This window comes from Electrophorus electricus, chromosome 9 (assembly GCF_041902795.1).
Source record: "Electrophorus electricus isolate QZ-2024a chromosome 9, ASM4190279v1, whole genome shotgun sequence".
NCBI lineage: Eukaryota > Metazoa > Chordata > Actinopteri > Gymnotiformes > Gymnotidae > Electrophorus > Electrophorus electricus.
This window is the reverse complement of record NC_137505.1, coordinates 19,201,921-19,227,178: the sequence shown is the minus strand read 5'-3', so window position 1 is coordinate 19,227,178 and position 25,258 is coordinate 19,201,921. Positions and strand designations below refer to the sequence as shown.

The following is a 25,258-nucleotide window of genomic DNA, read 5'->3' as shown; positions in this document are numbered from 1 at the left end:
TTTCTCATTCATTTCTCATATGCATTGAGATTATACATATTACAGCATTTTCTGCGTGAGGATTAAAAATACTCAATGGACCCTGTGTGTCCTTCTAGGAATGAGTACAGCATACGCAGAGCTGGAGGGAACACTACAGGAGAGAGAATGCATCATTCAGGTAAACTCTCTCTCTCTCTTTTCTGACATAATTTTACTGACAATGCAGCTCATTTTAATGCACGTTTTATTTTAGAGGAGGAATTAAGACACTGTGGGGAAAAATGTAGAATAGCCATTGGATATGGCCCGGTGGCAATGGCCATGAATTGTATCATGGCAAAGTTTTCTTAATGTATCCTGCCCCCAAGCTGTACGAGGCAGGAGACTACCTCCATATTCCATTCTGTGGACTATCACAAACTGTTTAATTGTACTATTTAATTTAGAGATATCATAAGATCTGCTGTGTGTTTGGCATTTTTTGTGATGGGTATGAGACTTTGTCTTCTGATGCAGCTGTTATGTTCTTTGTAAACGACATGGTGGCACATCGTGTCATCCATTGTTTTTTTTACTATGCTATGGCATTTCAAACATACCTAAATCAGATCACTCCCAACCAGAGAGAAGATAGATGACTTATTTCATCAAAGTTGAACATTTCAGTATCAGTGTTTCCAGAAAACTGTGTTGATGCGTAGACGTTAATGAGGTGCTGTGACAACCATCCCCTATGACAACAAACCCTATCAACTCCCTCTAACCAAATGCAGTGGCATCAAATGCTATAAGTAGCCTACAATGAGGTTCATATTTGAATATTTTGTGTAAGATATGCTTTTGACACCAACTTCCTATTTTTAAAATCTCTTCAGCACAGAGTAAAGCAAAAAAAAATTAAGTACTGATGACTATGCCCAAGATCAGAAATGATAAAAAGTGAAACAAATGTAGGTCAAACAATCTTTGAGCAACATACATTATCAAGCTCAAGCAAGACCAGCTGAAACAGATCATGAATTAGCAGAAACAATATGGTTTGATGTTTATTTTAAAATAGTTGTGACTGGTTAGCCCAGTTAAACTCATAATTAATAAGCTTAAAATAAGTTCCTTACTGACAATACCATACAGCAAGAATGAGGACGTCTTGACAATGTGTTTTCAGCCTTAGAAGAAATGAATGACTGGTGGTATTAGCTTAGATATATAAGCTGTATCTTGTAAGAGACAAGTGAGCTACTGTTACATAACATCAGCCACAAATAAAACACTGGTCCTGGAGCAGTTTGCATTGTGTGAGTGCAGACCATGCCTTCAATAGTGGCTGCAATGGAGATAACTGCATAACTGGAGGAGGGGGAGGTCAGATGAACTTTGAACTAGGGATCTTGACAGCCTCTGTATGTGGGAGAAACTGGAACTCTAGCCCCTCCCTTTTTACACTTTGGTAAAGGAGTATAAACAGGGAGGGAGCAAGGGTGGAGATTCAGGAGTGTTCCTTCTTCCGAATCTCAGATGTTCCATAATAATAATAATAATAATAATAATAATAATACATTTAAACTTAAATAATGTTTAAGCACTTTAGTATACTAGACTGAGATGTTTCCCCAAAACACTAAGAATTGTGCTAGTATGATACAAGATTTAAATTAGACACTTAACATTAGTTTATTATGGGTTATAATCAGACTAATTTCATGTAAATTAAGTGTAAAACATCCCAATTATGTAGGCCAACATTATGCAACAAACATTGTTCAAAACATTCCTTTCCATGCATTAAAATCAAATGTTGGCTTAATTTTCCTTCACAGTACATGTTAAATGTTCTGTACATTAAAGTAGAACAGTCAATATTCATCCACAATGAGAGGAATCATTATTCCTAATCACAGTAACTAGGGTTGGGAGATCAGATGTACATTGCGTTTAGAATGAATGAGAAGACATGGAGAGAAAAGGTGAGAGAGATAGAGGGAATGCTATGTGGGAGAACTTAATAGTGAATAGAGGACCAGATGACACCCTTCAAAAGCTGCACAGTCCCGACATATTACCAGTCCCTGAGAACCATGCGACAGAAGAAGTCCAACACCCCCAAAATAAGCACAGTGGAAAAAGAATGGGGAAATAACTAGGAACCTGGTGTCCAGAGCTGAAGATCATACACAACCAAAATGAAAAAAATGCACAATTGATGTGCATAATTCTGCAAATTTAAATGCAACTACAAATATAATGCTTTCAAATAAAATATACAGGTGAAAGGTGAATTTGTATATAATCATTATAGTTTGTGTCTGAGCAGCACCCACATTTCAGTTGTTAATATATTAAAATGTGACATTTAATTTACATATTTTAAATTATGAAGCTGGTTGATCAACATCAGTTATGGAATGTTGAGGGAAAAAAAAAAACAAATACAAAAAAACAAAAAACAAACAGTATTCCCATAAAATTAAGGACACTAGGATTTCACATTCATTCACATTGACAGCAGCACATGAACTATGGCAGGAGCAAAAAAATAAATGACCCAAGCATGACAGTGTACTTTAAGGTAGTACAGCTGATCAGTTCTAATGGCAACTGATCTCCATACATTCTGTGATATTGGACATATGAATTTATGGGTAATCTTGGCTGAAAAAAAAAATACTGTAAATAAAATTAAACCTACAGAATTGCATTTGAAATAAATAATAATCCCATAAAAGCAATCATCTGGTCTGTATAACATCTGAGTTCACCATTCCTTGAATTTTCCGATTACAAAAAAACAGACATAACGTTTCTTAAATTACAGATGCCATAACGATCCCTCAACAATGTCCTCAGCTTTCTCTTGCACTCCGCTCACTGAGTAATTAAGATGGAGCCCAACTAAGCTACAAACACCACACAGTAAAACAAAGCACCTGCTTCAGGACTGAGCTCAAGGGGAGAAGCCTGAGCCAGCAACTCTGCCCCCTCCTGCCTCTATGGGTCCATACCGTCGAGGAACTCTTGCTCTGTTATGAACTCCAAGCGCTGCAGCACGGTGTTGACGCCAGCCGGCGGGTAGTCGGCACACTGGCCAGGGCAGCCCGGTGAACCGCCGAAGGAGCAGCAGAGCGTCTGGAAGAAGGGCACCAGCTGAGTGATTGAGGAGATCGAGTGTAGCGTGAGCAGCGGGAACTCAGTGCCCTCCGAGTTGGATTCGCCCACCACTCCGTTCAGCTCCTGAAACACGCAGGGTCAGTGCACAGGCTTTACGGTACTGAAGTGCAGGTTCAATTTCCTAAAGTGCATTTCAGTACACTGTATCCATATACAAAGTAAACAGCAATCATTTGTTGTTTGAGATATTTACCGCCTTCCACTATTGTGCACATTGAAGTGTTTATGCATGTGCAAAAAACCCTTGATAATGGCATAAACGTGTTTACCCCGTAACGATAGTGAAGTCCTTCCAATATTCTGACCACATGAGGTTTACATTCCTGTTCTCCCTCTAAGAGAGTGGTCACTGGCCCATCATAACTTTCCACGTCCACTTCAGGCACAAACGCCCAGCGATACCTAACGTTCAAACACGCACACATGCACATATGCATGCACACACGCAAGCACGTGAGCACAACCCCATGCAATCTATATTAGCTATAGCACGACACCAAGATATATATTAAATTTAGGTTATGGGTTTGCAATCACTCACATCTGGAACAGAGGCATGCGCTCCGGAGGGAAGGACATTGCCGTGTCCAGGAACTTGCAGGCTGATAGGTACATGTCCAGCTCTGCCTGGGAAAAAAAAAACAGACCATTCTTCTCCTGACCTCCCCGTTTACTCCTGAAAGAGATGGATGGAAAAATGTAAATGTTGATAATAGATTTGCAATAGGATCTGTTATAAGACAAACTGTCTACACTGATTATAATAGAATAAAATTAATTCCTTGAAAAACTATTGCGGTGATGTACAGTACACCACATAAAGACAGTATCTACATAAATTCAGCTTTTTCATTAACAGTCCAAGTACAAATTTGGGAAATAGCTGCTCAGGTCATTTACTCTGGAAATGGGGGATGATGAAGTGTCTGACAGGGACTCACTTTGAAAGTTCTTTGTCCTCTAGCAGAGTTTTCTCGAGCCTGGCATAAATGCGAATCTAGACCAAGAAAGACAAATGATCAGAGCCTGCTGTTTTCTGAGTAAGGGAATACAAAATCAGTTCTATGGAAGAAATCAAATCAATGAATAAATCTCTAAATGACTATGAGGACGAACCAAACAAATGCGCATAGCATATGATAAGCAAGTAAGTGTGGGTGAGATGTGTAGAGGAAGCGAGTCCCTCACCAGTTCGGTGACCATGATTGGCCAGAGCGAGGTGAGATGCTGGGGGGAGATCCTCAGCAGAAGAACCCGGAACATCAGGAACATCTGAGCTGCCACTGCTGGGGACTGTCCTACACGCAGGTTCTCCGTGAGACGCTCTGGTCATGCACATGTGTGCATGCATGAGAGAAAGCGGGATCATTTAGAACTTGGTGTCCTTAACATACAACACAAAAGACTACAATGAGACGGAAGCTCTAAATGAGCAAAACGACCCGATTAGTCGCTCTGCCGCTCTCCTTCCCTCCAACGGCCTGGACCCAGGCTGACCGGTACCTTGTATGAGAGGCAGGTAGAGGTGGTACTGGTCAGTCTCTCCACTGAACATGGCAAAAGCCTGGCGCTTCAGTAACATGGGCCTCTGCTCAGCACTGTTAAACAGCTTCAGAGAGCTGCTCTGCATGCCTGCACAAATACGCACACATCACGTATAAAGGATCTTAAACGAGAATTAAAGACATACATTGCGCTCTGCATCTACAGGGAGGAGACACGGATGAAATTAGGTCCAGTAAAAACTTGTATGTACTGTACTTACCCATTAGATCCTTGAACATGGTCTTCTCATGTGTGAGCAGATGGTCTATGATTGATTTCCAGCTAATGTAAAAACAAAGCAGTCATAATTTGAGTTTCTGTGTAAACAAACACTGAAATTGCTCACTGGCACAAATGGAGTAATTTGAATGCCAGCAGTTTTCCTTTAATTAAAACAATATTAAAATTAACTTTTAAACATTCTCATTTAAAATGCTTTAAATAATTTTGTATGATGAACTATATATGTCATATGTTCCTGAAGCCTATGTGGTCATATGATTTGGGTTTTTAGCTATAAAGCCACTCTCTAGACAGCATGTGGGAGTTAAAGGGAAGAGTCGTACTGGCAGGCACAGGATATCTCCATGGTGAAGAACAGAGGATCCATAAAGAGCTCCAACACTTCCTTCTTCCAGGTGCGTTTAGTGTAGGCATAGCCACTAAGACTGCTCAACAACTGAGCACCTGCACTGAAACTGGGCGTATTATAACCACTGAGAGAGAGAGCGAGAGAGAGAGAGAGAGACACACACACACACACACACACACACACACACAAGGGAAGAAAGGAGTGCAGGAATTGATTCATACAGAAATAATCATCAGTTGACATGAAAGATTTAAACAGGAGAAACCAGTGACTGGGGAGTTGTGGGTACCTGTGGTTTTTCAGGTATGGGAAGACGTAGTACATGAGGCGGGAGATATGAGGGAGGGCTTTCTCCTTCTCATCACTGCGATATACCATGTCCAGCAGAGGGGCCAGGACCTGGTGGAGAGCAAACACGTGTGTGTGTGTGTGTGTGTGTGTGTGTAAGTGCCCCATACCTCATACGTGTGTTTATGCCCTACCTCAGCCAACAGAGCCAGAGCCTGTACGCTGAACACCGATGGAGCTGAGGATGACACCATAGTACTGCTTTGGCCAACAGAGTCTAAGGGGGGAGAAAAAAAAAAAAAAAAAAAAAATACACATGGAAGAAGATGTGAGTTATACTAGACTGATCACACCTATTATGCCTTATACGTTCCGGCATCCTTTATAAAAATCTTTTCACAATAGTGTGCACAAGTGCGTGTGAATGAGTTTCTATACCATAGAAGTCGCTGCCCTCGGGTTCATCTGCATCTTCATGCAGGCAGACCTGAGGTTGTGCTTTCACTTCCAGGTTACGACTCAGCCAGCTGGTCTGCTCCAGAGATGAGCCAGCCACACTTCCTACCGCCTCCAAGATACGCTGGGACACTTCCTGTTTGGAGCAGATTACCAAGGAAACAAGCATGACGTGCCGAACCGCAATAACATACCTTGCTCTCTTCATATGCACATACCCATATCTTTGGAGTTACAATAGTGTAGACACAAATACAGTAAGGCACCATTAATAACCAACTGGGCGCCAGCAGACTCATGCTCACTTTGAGGGCGTCTTACCTGCATTTCTCTAGAATCTCTCTTGTTGTCCATATTGGGGAGTCTATTTACAAAGTCATTCAGGATGCTGTGGAGGGGGAAAGAAAAGCTGAGCTGTGGACCGAGGACCTTCTAGCTAGCAGTATAGCAAGTTCTACAATGTGCACGCTGCCTTCGATCCAGCAGCAACAATATGGATAACAACGAATATGCAGATTTGTAAATGTAGCGATTGACAGACAATGCGTGAAAATGAAAATGCTATACATCTGCAGAGTGGCAACATTACTGGCATTTCTTTAATTAGTCAGCCAGTACAGTCAAGGTCATGATCAAAGTGCCAACAAATGGTAGTCAAATAGCTCTGCAGCAAACAAACAATGAATAATGCAGCCAATTTGCTGAATCACCCCAGAAGCAAGAAGTGGCCAGGTGGGACGAGATTGAGCTGGACAGACTCTCGGAGCAGGCTGAGGAGAGGTGTGATGTTCTCCTGAAGGGTCTGACCAGGAAGGCTGCACACAGAAGAAAATATCAGTAACTACAGAGGGACATTTGCTATCCTGGAGAGACCACCACTAGTTAGTTCACTATGATTTATTTAGTAGATCATATAGTAATAGCCTGAACAACTGTCCACCCCACAGACAGCGTAGCTAGTGTGGATGGGTTGAGCCAGATGTTGAGATGGGTACCTCTGGATGTAGGCATAGCAGAACTGTAGCATGGGAACATCCACAAGGGTCAGTCTCTGTTGGGGAAGGGAAAAACATGATGATCTTTATTGTACAGGTTTGTATACTTGAGGTAGGGGTGTGTGTGTGTGCGCGCAGATCTGCATGCATGTGTGTTTACCTGATCTCCTTTGATCTGGTGGGGTTTCTTCACCACCTCCCGAACAAGTTGCAAAACTGTGTCTGTGCGAAGTGTGTTGAGGGACTTCACCAAGTCCACTATGGTTAATTGCGAATCACTGGCAACTGGCAGGATCTACACACATGGGCACACAAGTGCACGCGTGCGCACACACACACAGACAAAAAAAAAAAAATATCCAACTGCTCTTGCAGACCTCTAGGAATAAACATCACATAAGTGACTTCAACCATATTCATCATCATTTCAAGAGATCAGTCCTCTGGGTGCCATTAGTATATCTCACTTTGTTTTTTGAGCGTCTCCTTCGGCTCCGCCTACTGTTCCAGATGGCAGCTACAGAGGCCAGGACTTGCACGCCATACTGCTGAATCAGTGGTGTCAGGAAAGCCAGAACCTTCTGCTTCAGGATCTATACAACACAAAAAGCAGCGCGTCACAACACAACAGAAGTATTTTTCACAAGACACAAAATGGGATCAATTTAGAGGAATGGTTCATTAAAAAAAACCAAATCAAATCGTATAAAAAAAAAAAAAAAGAAAAAAAAAAAAAAAAAGAACTAACTATTGAGCTTCACGTGCCTTTGTGCTTTTGAAACAGACGGAGGTGGGAGAGGATTTATTGCTGTGGGCGGAGTCAGCTCCCTTGACCACACCCCACAGCATGGCCATAGTGCTGACCATGTATGGGAACTCCTCTAGAATGGTATTGGTGGCATTACGCATGTCTGTAGCATCACAGCCTGCAGACTAAAAAAAAAAAAAAAGATTCATTTTCAGTACATCTGTCATTTTGTAGTTTACCTGTTCTGAAAAAGGAATCATTTCATCATGTCTTAGATGACCTGTAATAGATTATTTGAAATAAGGTGCTCATATCTGTCTGATGCAATGCAATGTATCTATGTGTATACTGTATAGTTTACCTTTTTGTGTTCCAAAAGACAGTAGTGTGTGATGGTGGTGAGTCCTTCCAGTAGAGTGAGAGGATAGTCAGGTGCAATGTTCTCCTTCTTTAGGTTACTGCCACACACACAATAACAAGTCTCTAAAACATCAGCCAGCAACCCACCTGAACAGTTTATCTTCTGTTCTAAGCCCTGTTTCCGCCAATCAAAGTCTCTTGTAATTATTCAAATCATTAGGGATGTTAGATTAAGGTCAGAGATCAGTAGGAGGAGCACAGTTTTCAGCAGTTATGGATATTAGGAAAAAAAAAAACACATTTAAAATCAACCTCTCCCTAGTATCTCTTCAAGGTTCGGAACACACACACACACACACACGTTCAGTACCTGTGAGAAGCCTTGCTTCCATCGTGTTCATGCTGTTTAACCAGTTCATCGAGGTTCTTGCAGATCTGACTGATGACGGGGGCCACGATGATGGCGAGCGAGCGGCCCAAGAAGGGCAGCGCCCCACACAGCAGCGCCACCCAGGCCGGGTGCAGGGCAAAGCCGTACTGCGGGCACAGGGCCCGGGCCGCTGCCGCCACAAACATGCCCTGCGCGGTGATGGGCTGGCTGGCCACGTAGTGAACGGCCTTGATGGACTGCTGGTACATCATGGCAGTCTGCCACTCTCGTGCCAGCACAGAAGATGAGACATCGCCCCGGGCCGAGTGCAGGTGGTTGTCGCCCTGGTCAGGCACTTTTGAGTGTGGAGACACACTGTGCTCCAGCACGATGAGGACTTTCAAGAGCTTCAGCAGGGCGATTTGGAGTGGGTGCTCCACCCAGCTCCCGTCTTGCCCAAAATGGACCAGGCTCTCCTCTGAAATCTCCCCACCATCGTCGCCCTGGTCCTCCTTGGGGAGCGCACGCTGGTTAGACGCCTCTGTCCGCTGGCAGGTGTACATTGAGGCAGAGAGCGAAAGGAGGACAAACTGCTGCACTCTGCAGCCCCACAGGAGGTTCCGGACAGCCTCCAGGCCTCCAGCGTCGGCCGCCTCACCCACGTGAGCTTGGAGGGTCTGCTGGGCCACCACCACCAACTGAGTGATGAGGGCCGTCAGCACCTCCACGCTCTTAACCTGCACTTCGCGGTTGCCCTGCAGCTGGCGGGCGCTCACGCTGGCGTAGGAGGGGAAGTGAGAGCGCAGGAAACGCAGGCACAAGGACGTGAGGATCTCCAGCAGGAACGTGGGCGGGGCGGAGCTTGAGGGCGAGGGGAGAGTGGAGGTAGGCGGCTGCTCTGGGGTGGAGCCCTCAGGAGGGCTGGGGTTCTGGAGAGGGCCGTAGAAGCTGTTGCCCTCCTGTGCCTGCCGGTGCCTCTGCAGGAGGTTCTGGATGAGGTTGAGGTGGGCAGTGGAGCTGCAGTCCAGGGCTGTGTTGGACAGAGCATCCATGAAAGGTCCCGCGCTACTCTTCATCAGAGTCTCCACCACTGAGAAGGCATGCAGGACCCTGCCACAGTCGTATGGCTGCCGGTACAGCAGAACGTGCCGGAAGAGCGAGTCCACCGCCTCCTGCCTCTCGCGCTGCTGCTTTAAGAGGCGGGACTTGGCCAGGGCCGCCAGCTGCCCGTCGTCTTCGTCACTCGACAGTGACTCGGAAGCCTGTGTGCGCTCTGAGTCTACCCTCTGCAGGCCATTGGCCATACCTGCTTGCCCTGCACTGCCCCCATCATTGGGAACCTGCAGGTAATGGGCGAAGCCAGAGCTGGAATTCTCTGTGGAGTTCTGGGCTCCGCTGGAGTCGGCCGATTCCGTGTGCTCGCTCTCTTCCTCTTCTCCTCGCCCTTCCTCTTCTACTTGTCCGTCCTCTTCCTCTCCCTCGGTTTCTTCGCTCTCGCTGTGGGACATGGCAGGGGAGTCAGACAGCGTTCCCTGAAGCTCCGGGTCACACTCCAGGTCTGCCCACAGGGCCTCCCGGTCTACCACGGCAACATGAGCCAGTAAGCTGTCCAGCTGGTTTGTCACCGTCATGCCTTCTCCACTACTCTTTGCACTGGACCTGCTTTTGTAACTTAACGCATTCAAATTACCTGTGGAGAAAGAGCAGCCTTGAACCCTAATGAGCACTACATTACCCACATGTCCCACGGTACTCAGACCTGTGACTGTCCGCACGCTAAAACTTACACTAGCATTTTACCTGTGAATAAAATCAAATGTTCTCAAATGAAGCCCTCCGTTTTTGATCATCTATGTCACGTGGCTGTGCCCAGCGGTGCCCTGGAGTTCTTGGTGACATACCCACTGAGAGATTGTGCTTGACACTCTGAATGGCTGTTCTCTGGGTCTTTGGGTCCAGCAGCAGGAGCAGTATGGGTTCCAGGATGCGCACAATATCGCCAAGAGAGAGGGCCCGCACCAGCCAGCTCTGTCCAGCAGTGCTGACACTGCCGTCCTGACTGTTTAGACTGTCCAGCACCACAAACAGAGACCTGAGACAGGGAGAGAGAGGGACAGAGGTCAGAGTGACTGACCCTGGCCTTTAAGTCACGGCAAAAGGAAAACATCTGACCTGTCGAAGGAGCGGTTCAGGGAAGTGCTGCGATTCGTCTGAACCTCCCGTGTCAGGTGCCACAAAACAGAGAACCTATGAAGAGCCTCTAGACGCACAACCTGTGGAAGGAACGAACACACACACACAGGAAACCATGAAGGGACTGTCGCGACATGTGAGTGTATGTGTGTTATTTTGGCAGTCCTGCACCTTCTCTCTGCTCAGCAAAGCCATACAGATGATGTCCTCACAGATAGATGCAGATGGAGCTAAACAGTGCAGCCGATAGAAGAGGTCCACACAGGAAACATGATGCTCTCTGCGGTCAGTGTCCAACTGAGTCCAGAGCACCTGAGCTACCCTCTGTGTGTGTGTGTGTGTGTGTGTGTGTGTGTGTGTGTGTGTGTGTGTATGTGTGAGAGAGAGAGAGAGAGAGGTATGACACAGTGGTAAATCTGCCCAAGACCCAATTACAAGACAACACAACGAGAGAAACTAAACACTCGAGCTACTATATATTAAACTTCATTAAGAGTGAGCTGTTTCAATGCAGCTCCATATGGGAAGCTCACCTGGTAGAAGTCTGTGTCAAGCTCCATGGTTTTAATCACTGCTGGGTGGATGGGAGGCAGGGTGACCATCTGCAGCTGTCCGCTGAATGGGTTTGTCGCCGCCCTCCTGTACCGCTGATTCTTGTCCTGAATGACCAGTGCCAGGGACTGCGAGTGGTTAATCAGCTCCAGCAGGCAGGAAGTTGCCACATGTTGGACCTACGCACACAAGTGTGTGGGGCAAAAATGTTGTCAAAACGTCAGCATGCCCTCTGACAGCCGGGATGTCAAAGTGCTGCATCTGTGGAAAATGCTCAAGTAGAATCTTAAATAAGACTACTGAATCTGTGGCGTTTGCACTTGAATCTATGTCATCTTCTACCATCAATAAAGTCATGCAGGGATTCATCCAGAAATGAATATGTACAATGCGACAGTGTGCTGATGGTACTGCTCTTGGTTGTACTCTTAGTTGTACCTGGTAGTCTTTAGAAATGCAGCACAATGTCATTAGGAACCTCAGCCACTCAGGCAGAGTGCCCTCTTCATTGTCTAGAGGGAAAAACAGACAGTCACCTATTGGTTCATAATTCAAATTCCTCAGTGTTGTTTTGGTATGTTAATGTTGTGTGGTGTGGGTCTTAAAAGTACTCGCACACATAAACGTACTCGTGCTCTTGAACATGTTGCTGTGAAGGTCCTGGCTCTGCTCCTCTGTGTAATAGACGGGGAAGGTGGTGCATTCCAACAATAGGTGGCACGCAGCCGTAAAAGCCTGTCGACAGGGCTCGGTGACCTCCGCCTTGCCCCGCGACTGGTAGCGCACTGACCACTGCAGGCCCGCGGACCTGGCACCTGCGACCCCGTCACCGACACACACCTCCTGGGGCTGGACCCGCTGCTTTGCGGGGGTGAAGAATTCGGCCAGCCTGTCTTTGATCAGTCCTAAATCCCGACTGGCCTCGCGGGAGTGCTTCCGGGCGCGGGGGGAGGCATGGTGGTCGGGAAGAGCTGCCGCCTCCTCCGCCTTGTCTGGATCCACCATCGTCAGCAGATGTCTAGGGAAGTAGGATGGCATTTACAGTTCGCACAGTAGGGAACACAGTAAAAAGTTTTTTTTTTTTTTTAAAAAAGACACCAACCGAAGCTGGAGTTAGTTGAACCTACAGGCAGCACAACTTGATCATCACAGTCATGGCAGTTATGGTTTTTTTTTTTTTGCAGATACAAAAGCATTTTCACCTGTTCAGATTCTTTGATTATGCAAACCAGCTGAGTCAGACTTTTACACTTGACTCTGAAAGTCGTCGTAACCTGGTGTACCTGGTGATGATCGATGCCAGTATGTCCTGTAGGCAATGGGACATGAGCTCCACAGTACCGCCTTTCCTCCAAACATCCACCACCGTGGCGCACGCCCCTGAAACAGGATTCGACGAGTCACGCCCCGGAAAGAGCTGCTGCTCAGAAGGAGATGCACTAAGGCCCAGTCCGCTGTCTTTGGAACGCAGGGTCGGGAACGAGCCCTGCTCAGGCCCCGCCTCTTCCACAGCTCGTCCGTTCCCAGCCACGGCCTCTTCCGCCAGCGGTTCATTATTCGCACTAGTCTCATCGCCTGTTTTCCCTTCCTTGGTGTCTGTCACCATACTCTGCTAGTGAAAAGAAACAGTATGCAGAATACACACCAGTGTGAAATTGGCACATATGAAAGATAGCTGAGATAGAAGACCGATTGTTCAAAAAAAAAAAAAAAAAAAAAAAAAGCCAAAAAGCCTAAAATCAGACCTGTGTTTTCTCTACACACGATGTCTGTGACTCTGCCTCCATGTCCATATAGGTCACGGGCATCTGGATCTTACTCAGCACCTTAAAGCATGCTCTCAGGCCCTGTGTGACCTCTGCTGGGCTAAGAGAGGTCACGTGACCATGCAGAGACTGCAGCATGCTCCCCAGCATCTGTGGCAGGTACTGTGTTTGGATCTCAGCATAAAGCTCCTTTAGAATGAAAAGCAGGAAAAAGACCATCACAAAAAGAGATGAAATATGAAAGCAAAAGCAAGCAGAGAAGATGGTGCCTTCCATTCAGTGGCCAAGCAACAGGCACCAACTTATTCAGGCCATTTAGTTTCTAATACACTGATAGAATAAAAATGTTCACAGAGGACACATTCTGACTATCAAGCATAACATAAAAGATAAGGGCAGAAAAAGGTAAGAATTACCAACGGGATGACATCAAGGAGAAAGATGATAAGGGTGGAGAGCTCCGTCACTGATGAAGGAGGACTCCAGATTTTGGATGGAGCCGGCGGAGCTGGGTCACTTAACACACATTAAAAACACCCGGCACAGTCAGGTTCACGGCATCTTTCTAATCATCATTTGTTTGCTGATATCACTGGATCGTGTTCCATCATAGCTGACAATAACGGTGCGTGTGTGTGTGTCTGCGCGTGTGTGTGCGGGTACCTGAGACAGGTTTGGAATTGTTTAGTCATGTACTCCCACAGATATTCACTGTTCATTGCCCCCACCAACATGTTGACTGTTTTTATGATCTCAGAAGCATTTTTGTTCTCTTTCAGCTTACTGCAAAAACCAACAGTTAGACAATAATCAGACAACTTATTCATGCCCAGCAGGCAGATAAGCAGTTTCTAAGATACTCTTTTCATTTTTACACATATGGCAATGGCTTATAAGCACGAGTTTATCATCTATGAATGTTGACATTTGGTTTGCCTAAAATAAATTAACTTATGAATTCCCTCCCATTATCTCAGACTGACCTGGTAAGCTGGTTGCCAGAGAGACTGGAGCTAAGAGACTCCTCCCCCACCTGCTCCCTGCAGTAACTATAAAACGCTCTGATCACCTCCAACAACAGGTCGGATACCACCAGAGGTCCTAAGGTGAGAGGAGGTGGGGTTGGGGAAGTAGACAAGGATGCAATATGTTATTAAATAAGTCCAATAAAAGGTGGCAGAAATGGTGCTTGCGGCAGTTTTTTCATCTGTACACACGCATCTGTGCATGCGTGTGTGTGTTTACCAATCTCCGGTTTGTCCAGTAAACTGATAATGATGCGGAATGGTCTGAGATAGTCCGTGACGTTTTCTAAGTCTTTCTCTATGCCCTTCTGCTGCAAGATATTCACCAGTGCCTGTGCATATAGTAGAATGTAATGTGTACAGGTGAGGAGTGCTCTAGAAACAATGTCAAATTACACACAACATAAGAGTGAGCTGGTATGTGAATTACAATTAATTAATTACTAACAGAACCTATCAGAACATAGTTCTATATTTTAGTAGTTGTATTTCATTTAAAAATGTTATTATTTAATGTGGTCTACTTATTGAAAGTTTGCAAACGAGGCCTTTATCTAATGCTTCTAACACACACACACACACACACACACACACACACACACACACACACACACACACACACACACACACACGGGTGAAGGCATTAACTAAAGTATGTGTTTGTATGTGTGTGTGTGTGTGTGTGTGTGTGTGTGTGTGAGTGAGTGTGTGAGTAAGCATGGAGGGAGAGACAGAACGTTACCTGCATTAGCAGATCTCTGGAGTGTGTGTTGAAGTAGTATGCTGTATGCTCCTCCACTGTAGTGTATAGGCTTGAGTCTGGAGCCACCATGCCCCCTTTAATGTCCAGGCCTGACAAATCACACAGACGCACACAGACGCACACACAGTTTATCGTAGGGCTATAACACTGATTTATATTTACGCTCCAGTCCATGTGTTTGGCATTAGTATCATGTCTGAGGTACCTAGTAGCCATGCATAGAGGCGCCGGTTCAGTGACATGTCTCTCCTCAGCAAAGTGAGGGAAGCAGCAGATACTACAGTGATCATCTCATCACGTTTCAAAGGGATGGCACCCTCTACAGGATCCTACAGGAACAGCAGGCCAAATAACTCATGGACTGCTCTGGACTCCCATGACCAGAAGGAGAGGACAGAGAGAGGAGACAGAGAGAGAGAGACAGAGAGAGAGAGAGAGAGAGAGAGAGAGAGAGAGAGAGAGAGAGAGAGAGAGAGAGAGAGAGAGAGAGAGAGGTGGACTGACCAGACATGTTGCGAAGGGAAAGAAATAAAGAAGAATCTCCAACATGTTCCTCTGGACTAGTACATTAGCGTCCTGCAGAGAGAGACAGATCGCCTTCACCTAAAGTATGGTGAGAGGGAGAAACAGCACACAGGGATGTTATAAAGTGTCCTTAATATATAAATACTATGATTTAATGGAATTATTCCATGTTTCTACTCAATCTGCAATAATAATATAAAATTGTTACATTTGTTACTGAAAAGGACATTCTTAAGTTCGTTCTTGAGACTATTCTTGCCACACATACACACAGACACGCACAAAACTTACGGTCAGTTTGTGGTCCGTACCCAGCATGAATTTCTGCTCACTGCTGGCGGCCATGCGGTCGAAGTGTGTGATGACGAAGAGAGATGCGGGCAGCCGGACCGGAGGAGACAAGAGCACAGAGCCCCACAGACCTCCATAAAACACCGCCTGGCCTACCAGCAAAGACAGTTTCAACAGCAGAGCATCCGTCCTGAGAGAGGGACAGAGGAGTCGAGACAAGCCGAGAACGCAGGAGGGAAGGAACAGGAGTTCAGAAGCAGAGGGAGGAAAAGTAGTAATTGACCCTAGTCAATAAGATCCCAAATCATTTCCCCATAAACCAAGCCAAACATAAGCCACTTGATACAGACGGGGGCTTGTGTGGGATTTTTCTTCACTACATATCTGGTTCAGAGCTGCATCTTTGGCCATACCCACCAAGCACCATTGAGAAGGCCGATCGTCACTGGAAACTAAGCATGTACCTGTCGAAGACCTCCTGGCCCTCCTCCAGGCCAGGGAGCAGGCCCATGATGAAGGCCTGAAGGCTGGGCAGTAGGGCTCGCTGCAGGGGCAGGAAGTAGCGCTCGTAAAGGGTCAGCAGAGTCGGCTTCACGGACATCGCTGCATGGCCCAGCAAAGGAAAGAGTCCTGAGCTGCACACATGCGCACGCACGCACACACACCCCCATAAATACACACATACGCGCACACGCACGCACACACAAAAAGTAAATGGAAACCGAACTACAAAAACAAAACTGCCAACCAAGGATGGTTGTGAAAGTACCACTCTGAAAGTCTCCAAGATAGTTTTAATGTTTTCTGTGCTGATGAAATAAATAATTTTTTTTTAAAATCCCCCCCCCCAAAAAAAAAAAAAAACTCCATTGAAGATGTACATATTCCAAATGCCAAACAATATGAAATCCATACTGGCACAATAATTTTACTCAGGTTTCCTTCAGATCCTAAAATCAGTAAGTACAAGTAGAGCTGCACTAGCCACCTATGTGCTTAGCACACCCACCTGTAGATGAAGAGGTCTTTGGCCAGCCATTTTGTGCCAATGATTTTAAAGATGACCTCGTAGGTCTCCAGTGCTTTAAGATGGACGCCGCTGGGAAGAGCAGGATGCAAACACTGGGCCAATCTCTTCCCGATGATCAAACGCTTTGGCAACAAAGAGTACTTTAAATTACTCTGAAGGGCCTAGGATAGAGATGTAGAGCAAGAAGATCAAGTGAGCAGACAAAAACAAACAAACAAAACAAAACAAAAAAAAACCCAAAACAATTTGAGCTGTGGCCCTTCATGTCTGCAGCAGAGAAGAGCCTGAGCATTTTCCACAAACCAATGGTTGGTTAAACACCAGGTTATGATTCTAAAAGGAACACATGGAGAAATATCTAGGCCACATCCGTGTTGCTTCATTGTGTAAATAAGAAAATCAGTCAGCGCAGAAAAAGAGAGAGAGAGACAGAGAGCAGCAGAATTCAGCAGACACTGTGACTTTTCTCCAGGTTTTTGATTATATACACTTATGTATGTGCAGACAGGTATGTGCATGACAGGTACAAGCTCCTATTTTCTGTGCATTTGTATGAGATGTGAAGTCGCCATATGACATCTGGACTTTCATCTCCACTGGAGACACTAACCGTATACTAAGCAAACTTCCTCATGCAAGAGACCTATTAACTACCACCACACAAGAACAGTCAAAAAAAAGAGAACTCTCTTTGCCAGTGACACTGAATAAAGCCACGGAGTAAGTTCACAGAGGAAACTGAAATGTTCCTCATAGGTAACTTCTTAAAACCGTGAAAGCATTGTTTAATCATTCTACTATGAATATATAAAAGGAATGCCATCCAACGTCCAAATGAGAATGTTGTTTATACCAAGTGAAAAAAACAGCAGAAAGAACCTAAACCCTCAAGTTAAAGGAAGAGGTGAAAAACTATTCTAATAAAGACACTTATTTTTTTCCTATTTTTTAAGAGAAACAAATTTAAAAATTTGGTGGAATGCAGAAATAATATTCTCAATACACACACCCAGTTCAGTAGGCACACTTTTCCCAGTCACACAAATTATACATTCCAAAAAAAAAAAAAAAAAAAAAAAAAAAAATCACATATTGGCTGCGGTTTGCGATACAAATCATCAGTCCATTTTCAAATTACACATGAAAACAAGCAACAAACGGCAGTGCCAATGATGTGATGGTGTGGTATTTTCTGGCACATATCAGGACTCCTCACATCCCACACGAAGAAGGTCTGAATAACATGGTGTATCTGAACATTGTTCAGAAGACGTTGATCTATTCATGGCTACAGGTTATACCTACTCTGATGGATTGTGTTTGGTTTTCAAAAGCATAAACCATCTGCTGAACCTCACTCTGACTCGTGAGCCTTGACCGTCAACCCACAGATACCTTATTAAGCTTTCCAAGGGAAGAAATGAGGTCGGCCCACTCGCTGGAAGACTCAAAATTACGCAGCGCCTTCTCAATGACAGCCGTGTAACTACGGTAACGATAGTCATTCTGGAGTTCGGCCTGCTCAGGGTCCATTATGCCTCAGTTCTGTCCCAGCATGCTCGGCATCCGTCTGTACAGGAAGTGAGGACTGAGTGGGAGAGATAAAAAAAAAAAAAAGGGGGGGGGGAGCGAGTGCAAGAGGATGAGAAAGAAAAAGAGATCGAGAGCAGCACAGGCAGCTATTCTACTGATAACTTCATGGCACTAAATATCTGACACTCTTCGCATGTTGCTTTAAATATATGCACATAGCATGCATCTTTATGTGGCTTATCTCTAAGGCAATGTTCCTGAGAGCAACGCAGAATTTCAGCAGCCACTTCCCAAAATGTTTGGAAAGTAGACACATTTTGAACATTACCAAATTGCAGGAAACCTTTAGTGATTGGTCAGTTTAAAGATTACAACATTGCCTGCTGACTTTTTATTATCACAATCAGTGTTTTTTTTTTTTCCCAATCTTGCTCTTTGCATGTTAAATTGCATGTAACTTTCTAAGAAAGATCTCCCCCAAATATTGATCCATGCATGGACTGACCTAATGACAGACACATGGTCACACCATGGTTTGAGACACACACACACACACACATCAGAGATTACACTGAAATGTAGCTAGGCACGCATTACACCACCCTTTACTCCAAGCCACAACACACACACACACGCGCGCGCACACAGTCTATATGCGGAAGAGAAAAGATTAGTGTTCACTTAGAAATGGGAACATCTTACCAAATGATTAAAACCATGATGAAACTTGCTCTTTTTCTGTCTTTCTCTCTCTCTCCGTCACACTCACACTCTCACACACAAGCACGATGTGCCCACTCTGATATAAACCATAAAGGCACATCAAGAGACCTGAAGGAATTACTAGGAGTAAACTCAAGGACATATGCTACTATCATTATTCAGCAAACACACATAAACCTTTCTGAGCAGTTTTACAAAGACATCTCTCCAAATATTAGCCAAGCCAAAAATTCCAGGGGACTGAGAAACTTTCACATAGCTGTACTAATAAACTATATGTCTTGCATTAAAAATATTCAGTTTGCATACAAAGATGAGTGACAAAGGTGAAGTGGGAAAGTGAAAGACAATGAGCAAGAGACTTGCAGTGGGGGTTGGCTAATCATTATTATTAACGTTACAGGTCTAGTATACCATGCACGTTAAAAAAAAAAGCCAGTGAGTCAATAGGTGCATGTGTGTAACCACACATCCACAGCCTGACATTTTTATTAATGTATCCAAGCCCAGCGAGTTACACATCCACTCAGTTCGCTGGACATCTTTCAGTGTCCAGTGGCAGCACTCAACCAGAGTTGACTCCACCCTTCGGTCCCATTACTTTTAAAGTCATCCTTGCTAGCTTGTTAGGGACACTGAATGGTATAAACATGTCACTCTAGAATGGGACACCCTTTCATTTACTGTAGGTAACTGTAGAATGGAACAGCTGAACCACAAATAACAGATAGCAAGTAAAGAAATCAATTGCAAGCTAAGCCTTGTCTACACTGTTTTTGCTGTTTACCATATTATGCAAAGCAGTCTGAGATGCTCGGTCTCAACGACCCAGGCGTAACCCTGCTGGCAACCTCTCACCTTTGGTTGCTCTGTCAGGGTTGCATCCCATCACTACAGCACTAGACACTCAAAGAGTCACTAGACGCTCTGAGACGATGCCAAAGATGTAAGATTTAATATGTGAAAGGCAGGGAAATAGGCTGACAAGAGGAAGACAGACAATAGGAGGGAAAGTGCAGGAAAGAAGGGATGAAATAAAATTAGACAAACATTATCAAGAAGGGCAATAAAACATAAAACACACACACACAATCTAGGCAATACCTTCAAGTAAGGCTGTTGATCAGGAAACCCAAAAATGAATATTCTCATCGCAAATGGTAAAGCCAGTGCTGAAGTGGGTATACTACATACAATATACTGACAAGGAAAGAATTAACACCTAATGCTCCACAAAAGACATCAATATCAAGGTCCTGCATCAGCTGTGCAAGCAAAGTGCTTCACATGCGAAAGTCCTTGTGTATTACACAGCGACATCATGAGTAGTCTCCAGTTACCGTCGGAGATCGGGGAGGCGTGGCGAATCCCCTCCAACGCCGATGATAGCGACTAATACTGACCCAAAAATAGTTTGACAGACATGTATTGATAACCAAACAATATATCCAATGCTTCGTATGTCTCGCCTGGGTTTATGCGGTAATGAAGATACATTACATTTCAATTTCCATTCTCACTAACAACTTAGCACTTATTCTCACATTAGTCACTAATCTCTTCCCAATCAGAGGAGTCAACGTACCTTTTTAATCATTAGGTCCTGCACAAATATGAGAGAATTATACATTTGGGTTTTCTTTTTTTTATGTTATTTTTGCCTGGTTTATTTTCAAGCGCAGATGTCAAACAGGCTGACTCACCCACTGCGGGAACACGGGACTGCCACGTTAAAAGATTCGCGGTGTCGAACAATTTGTTTAAAATTCCACATCAGCAAGGGAATCAAAAAGCTGCTGCAAGAATAAACATATGTTTGCCTGCAATAACAGGCGAGCGGCTGGCCATTGAAGGCCAGAGCGGATAAAGCATAAATTCGCCCTCGGCTGCTTTTACCCGACTGCGCTTTTGTATACACTTCCTGATGGCTGGTGGACTGACCAATCAAGTTGCATTTATAGGAGTGTCAAAGGCACGCCTTTTCAATGTATAGCGTTTTCCTGTTTGGTATAAACTTCATTATTAATAAGAAGCTGCCGCTGGAAGTAAAGCTGTATAAATCTTCGTCACGCTCAACGGTATAAGATCATCGTGTCTGTATTTCCACATATTGCATGGGGGTTTCCATCCCGTCCCTTGGTATATTCCAGGATGTTCTGTTTACAAGCTCGCACCGAGCTGTCACGTTACCGTGGGTTCCAACGCGCGCGGCGGGCATGCGGGTGTTGATGAGCTCAGTTCAGCAGTGCAGCTGCAGAACAGCAGCATGGGTCACTTTGGAGTGTGTTTAAGATGTAGCCTAGATACACTGGTTATGCGGGGATCATCGTGTATTAAAAAAATAAAATACTGCGCCCTCCTAAATCCAGGCTTTGCGGTTTTGTCCCGTGGTGCGGTCTTGCAGCACTGGGCTACCTCTCAAAGGTCTGTTGTACATCAGAGTACATCCTAAGGTTTCCAGCATGTGATTTGATACCATGACTTTCTTCGCCTCTTCGAAATGGCTGCAGTTTCAACCAGCACATTTTATGGGAGGAAAGTGACAAGAAGTCTGCAAATATGGTTTCCCAAAGTATAATATTAAAGTTGTTTTTGATAATAATATTAAAGTAATTTATTTAAAATAAGCATTGTTGCTGCAGTTTTGTGAGTATTTAAAGCTGTGCAATGTTTTTAACATACTGAATCAAACCTAGTTTGTCAATGTCACGGTTAGTAAAACCTGACACTCAAAAAGCCTTACCCCAGATCTGCACAACTATAAGCATATTTTCACTCTTTTAGCAAACTACTAAACACACTTCTCTACAGCAGACACAGAAATCTAATGACATCATTTCAAGACACCACTTTTCAAAGTAGCCCACATCGGAACCAACTGATCAAACACAGTTGTTAAATGTACAGACATGGTTGATTCATGGTAAACTGAATCAGGTGTAATGCAACAGGTGAGTTTACCTGTCTACAGCTGAAAGACCTGTGGCATAAATAGGAGGAGGAGAGTAATGTATTCATGTGATGTGTTCACTTCAGTATTGTTTGCTGCACACAGCCTTTTTACATGTAAGTTTCTGGTAGGTCTACACAATGTCTTTTTTTCAGAAAATTTGCAAATGTATACTGATGCAATCTGGCAACAATTTATAGATGAGGCTGGATTGATAGTAATCTGACAAAAGTAAGAAGAGGGAGAAACATCATTGGCCTCAGAGCTATTTTGAATGTCCCAGGTCAACGTGATGGTAACATCCTAATGTGTGCCATGCCAACTTCAGTCCTTACAATAACACAGTCCACACACTCATGTTTTTAGATAAGACCCCACAGCACCATAACAGCAGAGGTCCAAGGGGATGCAGAGCAGACGACATTTGCCGTTTAAGACCGTGTATCTTTTCACCCCTCTGGTCTGGACCAAAGCCAATTTCGTCAGCATCCACAATTTTCACTCCAATAGCTCCCGTCATCCTTTTCTCTTCCTTAACCCCGCTGAGGAGTTATTAACTGTGTCTTACCGCTTACAGTCCCCAGCTGTGGAAACATGGAAGGAGCCTGCAACCAAATTGATGGGTCAGTACACGAATGGATGTCACCATTCAGGAGGACTCTTCCCTCACTGTCTTGTGAGAGAGGGCATAGACTGCGATGTGTACAAACTGCTACGGCCAGACTTGATTAGGTCCCGTTTCATGCTTTCTTTCTTGCCTCCGTAAATGCAAACATGCTGCATGTTTATGTGCTGTATTATGTTTAGAATACGCTCTGTTCTGAAATTCAGTGCCAGACGCAACCTTTTGAATGTACTGACTGATGTTACAATTTGGAGAGGCGCAAAAATATATGAGCGTGCAGTACTGGTCCTGCGTGCTGTGTTTGGTTATTTATGTACTTCACTCTGAGGGTATCTCTGAATAAAATCAAACCCGGACTATAGCATTAGAAAAGCAGAAACGATCGATTTTAGATCGAACAGGGCAGTGTGTAAACTGTTCAAACAGAATCAGATCAAATGAAACCTGTGTGAGCCATATGGTGACAAAAACGGGTTTACTGTGTAGTTTTTAATGACGTGTTTAATTTCGCAAAAGATCTCGGGTGTTCTGCTACTTTTTTTGTGTGGCTGTGTAGCGTTTTGACAAAATGAACCGTTTTCAAAATCATACTTGAACAATCATAAAAATGATAAAATTATGTTTCCATTTTTATTCAAAGCATACTGTGTAGTTCGATACTTTTTATGTATTTTATTTATTGCCTGAGCATATTATTAAATTTAGAGCATTTTTATCAACCGTTGAAGCTTAATAAAGCCCTAGCGCATACTTTCGGCAGTAACCTACATAGACGCTGCTCTGCTGTATTTTTGTGATTACACTGTTGAGACAAATAATGGTGCCGTGTTTTACTCGTCGATGTGCAGAAAGAAGTAATGCTATTGTTTGTAGCCAGCAGAGGGAGACATTTCATGACAGAGTGGATTCTGTTTTTTTAAATTAACACACTTGTTTTTTTTTATTGTTATTTTTATTATTCAATTTCCCCAAATAGCTCTCTTACCTGTCTTCTTTAATTAACCTACTAAGCTATGAAGGTTGCATTCTTTGGCATTCATTTTTAATTCAATAATCAAACAAGTTTGTTAAATGCTTGGTTTAGTTGGTATACTTAGACACACTCCCCAGAATTATGCCCTAGAATCATACTCTGTGGAGGTCTGCTAACAATTCCCTGTACATTGATAGTCTGGCTAAGAATAATATTTTGGTGAGTCAATTATTTAATGAGAGAGGATTTCTTTTAACTACAGAATTTTATCTCATATTCTTATTTCCTCTGGGGATGTTTTTATTGTTTTGGAGCTATTCCTTCAGGGATTACGTTCATGAAAGGGTTATCTTACAACCAGATTCCTCTGATTGTGCCATCATTTAATGAATACATTTAATTAGGTAAAATAAGTTTATCATCTTCTAACGATAGAAAAAATCTGCACTCATTAGGGAGACGTTGCTCGTCTCCCTAATGCTGTGTTTTATTGGAATATACATGTGAATAATATTGATTGAAGGGAGTTTGATCTGTCTCAGAAATATTTTGTTTGTAATAAAGTAAAGGACACACTTAAACTTGTTCAGTTCTTAGTTCACAAATGTTTGTCTTCGTAGATTCAAGCCAGTCTGAAGGCTTGTCTCATTTGTATTAGTATTGTATATATTCAGAGAGAATCTGGGCAGATTACAAACCATATATATTGTTTGATCCCTAACACTTCTTAGAAATATAGAAATGTGATTATTTGGTTTACAACATAGAAGCAACATACAAGATGACTTCAATGTATTTAATTACCCTATTGAACCAAATTTTAATTTTAGCTAATTACACAAACACAAAATCAAATCTAACAAGACCAAGCCCCACTTCCTCAAAATTTAAATGCAATTTCATCCTCTGAAAACGTTTAATACAAGTTTTATGTGGAATCTACAATATACAAGTATACAGAATCCGTCATCAAAACAACATACTAACGCTACAAATATTACTTTGATATATTACCTTACAAATATTTTATTTTGATGATGATTTCTGTATACGTATATACAAGATCCTTGACATGTTCATCTACATTCCACTTTAGTGTGTGGCAGTAACACAGCCAGTTGATTCTCAACCAACTCAACAAAGACGACTGCAGTCGATGGGTTGCAGCCTACATCAACATCAAGGCTGACAGTTATGCGTTTTGCCTGCATAGCTCATTTATCTTTGATATATTCTTTTAACACATTCCATCATAATCCAAGATAATGGTTTTAGATTCTGCCTAACATTAGAAAAACAAATTTGAACGATGCTATTTACATATTTTTGCACATTTATATTTATATGCATGCTTTATAAAAAGATTATAAAAGGCAAAGATGTGGCAATTTAAAATAATATTGGCATGATTTTTGCTAGAAACTGTTCATATATAGGACCACACATATACTGTGCTTTCCTCAATAAAGTGGAACGCTCTTGATTCACTACCCTGGTGTCAGTGTCTCTTGACTACCCCGGATCCGCCTCCAGAGTACGGAGGGCAGAGGGTAACTTGGAGGAAATCAAACCTGAAATACTGGTCACTTTGAACTAGTTTCTAACAATTTTTCCTGTACACTCACAAAAACTACATCTCATTTTGAAATAGCTTTTACCAAATAATTCCAAGATTGAATGACAAAACACCTGGAGACATTAAATCTACGTATTTTACATGAAACTCAAGTATATCACAATCAGCCATTAGTACAAATATAAGGGGCTTTAAAGCGCTTTAGGTATATCCGTGTGTAAAGAACAAA

The 25,258-nt window shown here is 43.5% G+C and overlaps 1 protein-coding gene across 6 annotated transcripts; it reads right to left on the bottom strand.

Moving 5' to 3' along the window:
• Nucleotides 1-1,631: 1,631 nt before the first annotated feature.
• On the bottom strand, nt 1,632-20,945 carry dop1b (DOP1 leucine zipper like protein B). 6 transcript variants are annotated; one of them, XM_081720665.1, is made up of 40 exons: nt 20,609-20,945; nt 19,764-19,885; nt 18,045-18,237; nt 16,629-16,810; nt 16,084-16,254; nt 15,620-15,809; nt 15,308-15,406; nt 15,009-15,132; nt 14,783-14,892; nt 14,261-14,372; nt 13,999-14,116; nt 13,679-13,798; nt 13,432-13,531; nt 12,995-13,204; nt 12,533-12,861; nt 11,879-12,267; nt 11,688-11,761; nt 11,231-11,428; nt 10,869-11,021; nt 10,677-10,777; nt 10,406-10,596; nt 8,505-10,194; nt 8,136-8,232; nt 7,792-7,959; nt 7,494-7,619; nt 7,187-7,321; nt 7,027-7,082; nt 6,742-6,846; nt 6,353-6,419; nt 6,014-6,167; nt 5,770-5,852; nt 5,577-5,686; nt 5,262-5,411; nt 4,916-4,977; nt 4,654-4,782; nt 4,339-4,475; nt 4,092-4,147; nt 3,692-3,826; nt 3,420-3,552; nt 1,632-3,213 (listed from the first exon to the last, which is right to left on the bottom strand). In XM_081720665.1, exons 3-40 carry the CDS (start codon nt 18,180-18,182, stop codon nt 2,971-2,973), a joined length of 6,945 nt encoding a protein of 2,314 aa, XP_081576791.1. In that variant the 5' UTR covers nt 18,183-18,237; nt 19,764-19,885; nt 20,609-20,945; the 3' UTR covers nt 1,632-2,970. The 6 variants fall into 6 exon arrangements, with proteins under 6 accessions (XP_081576791.1, XP_026888707.2, XP_035378759.1 ...); XM_027032906.3 differs by lacking the exon at nt 19,764-19,885; XM_035522866.2 differs by lacking the exon at nt 19,764-19,885 and having other exon boundaries at nt 12,533-12,858.
• Between the last annotated feature and the right edge of the window lie 4,313 nt (nt 20,946-25,258).

Bases quoted from the DNA above. Each gene is read 5' to 3' on its own strand.
- dop1b (XM_081720665.1), bottom strand. From the start codon at position 18,182: ATGGACCCTGAGCAGGCCGAACTCCAGAATGACTATCGTTACCGTAGT. The intron at 7,960-8,135 runs GTAAACTATACA...TTTTTTTTTTAG, and splicing joins GTCTTTTGGAACACAAAAAG to TCTGCAGGCTGTGATGCTAC. The intron at 6,420-6,741 runs GTGATTCAGCAA...CCCCCTCCACAG, and splicing joins GGCCACTTCTTGCTTCTGGG to CATCCTGAATGACTTTGTAA.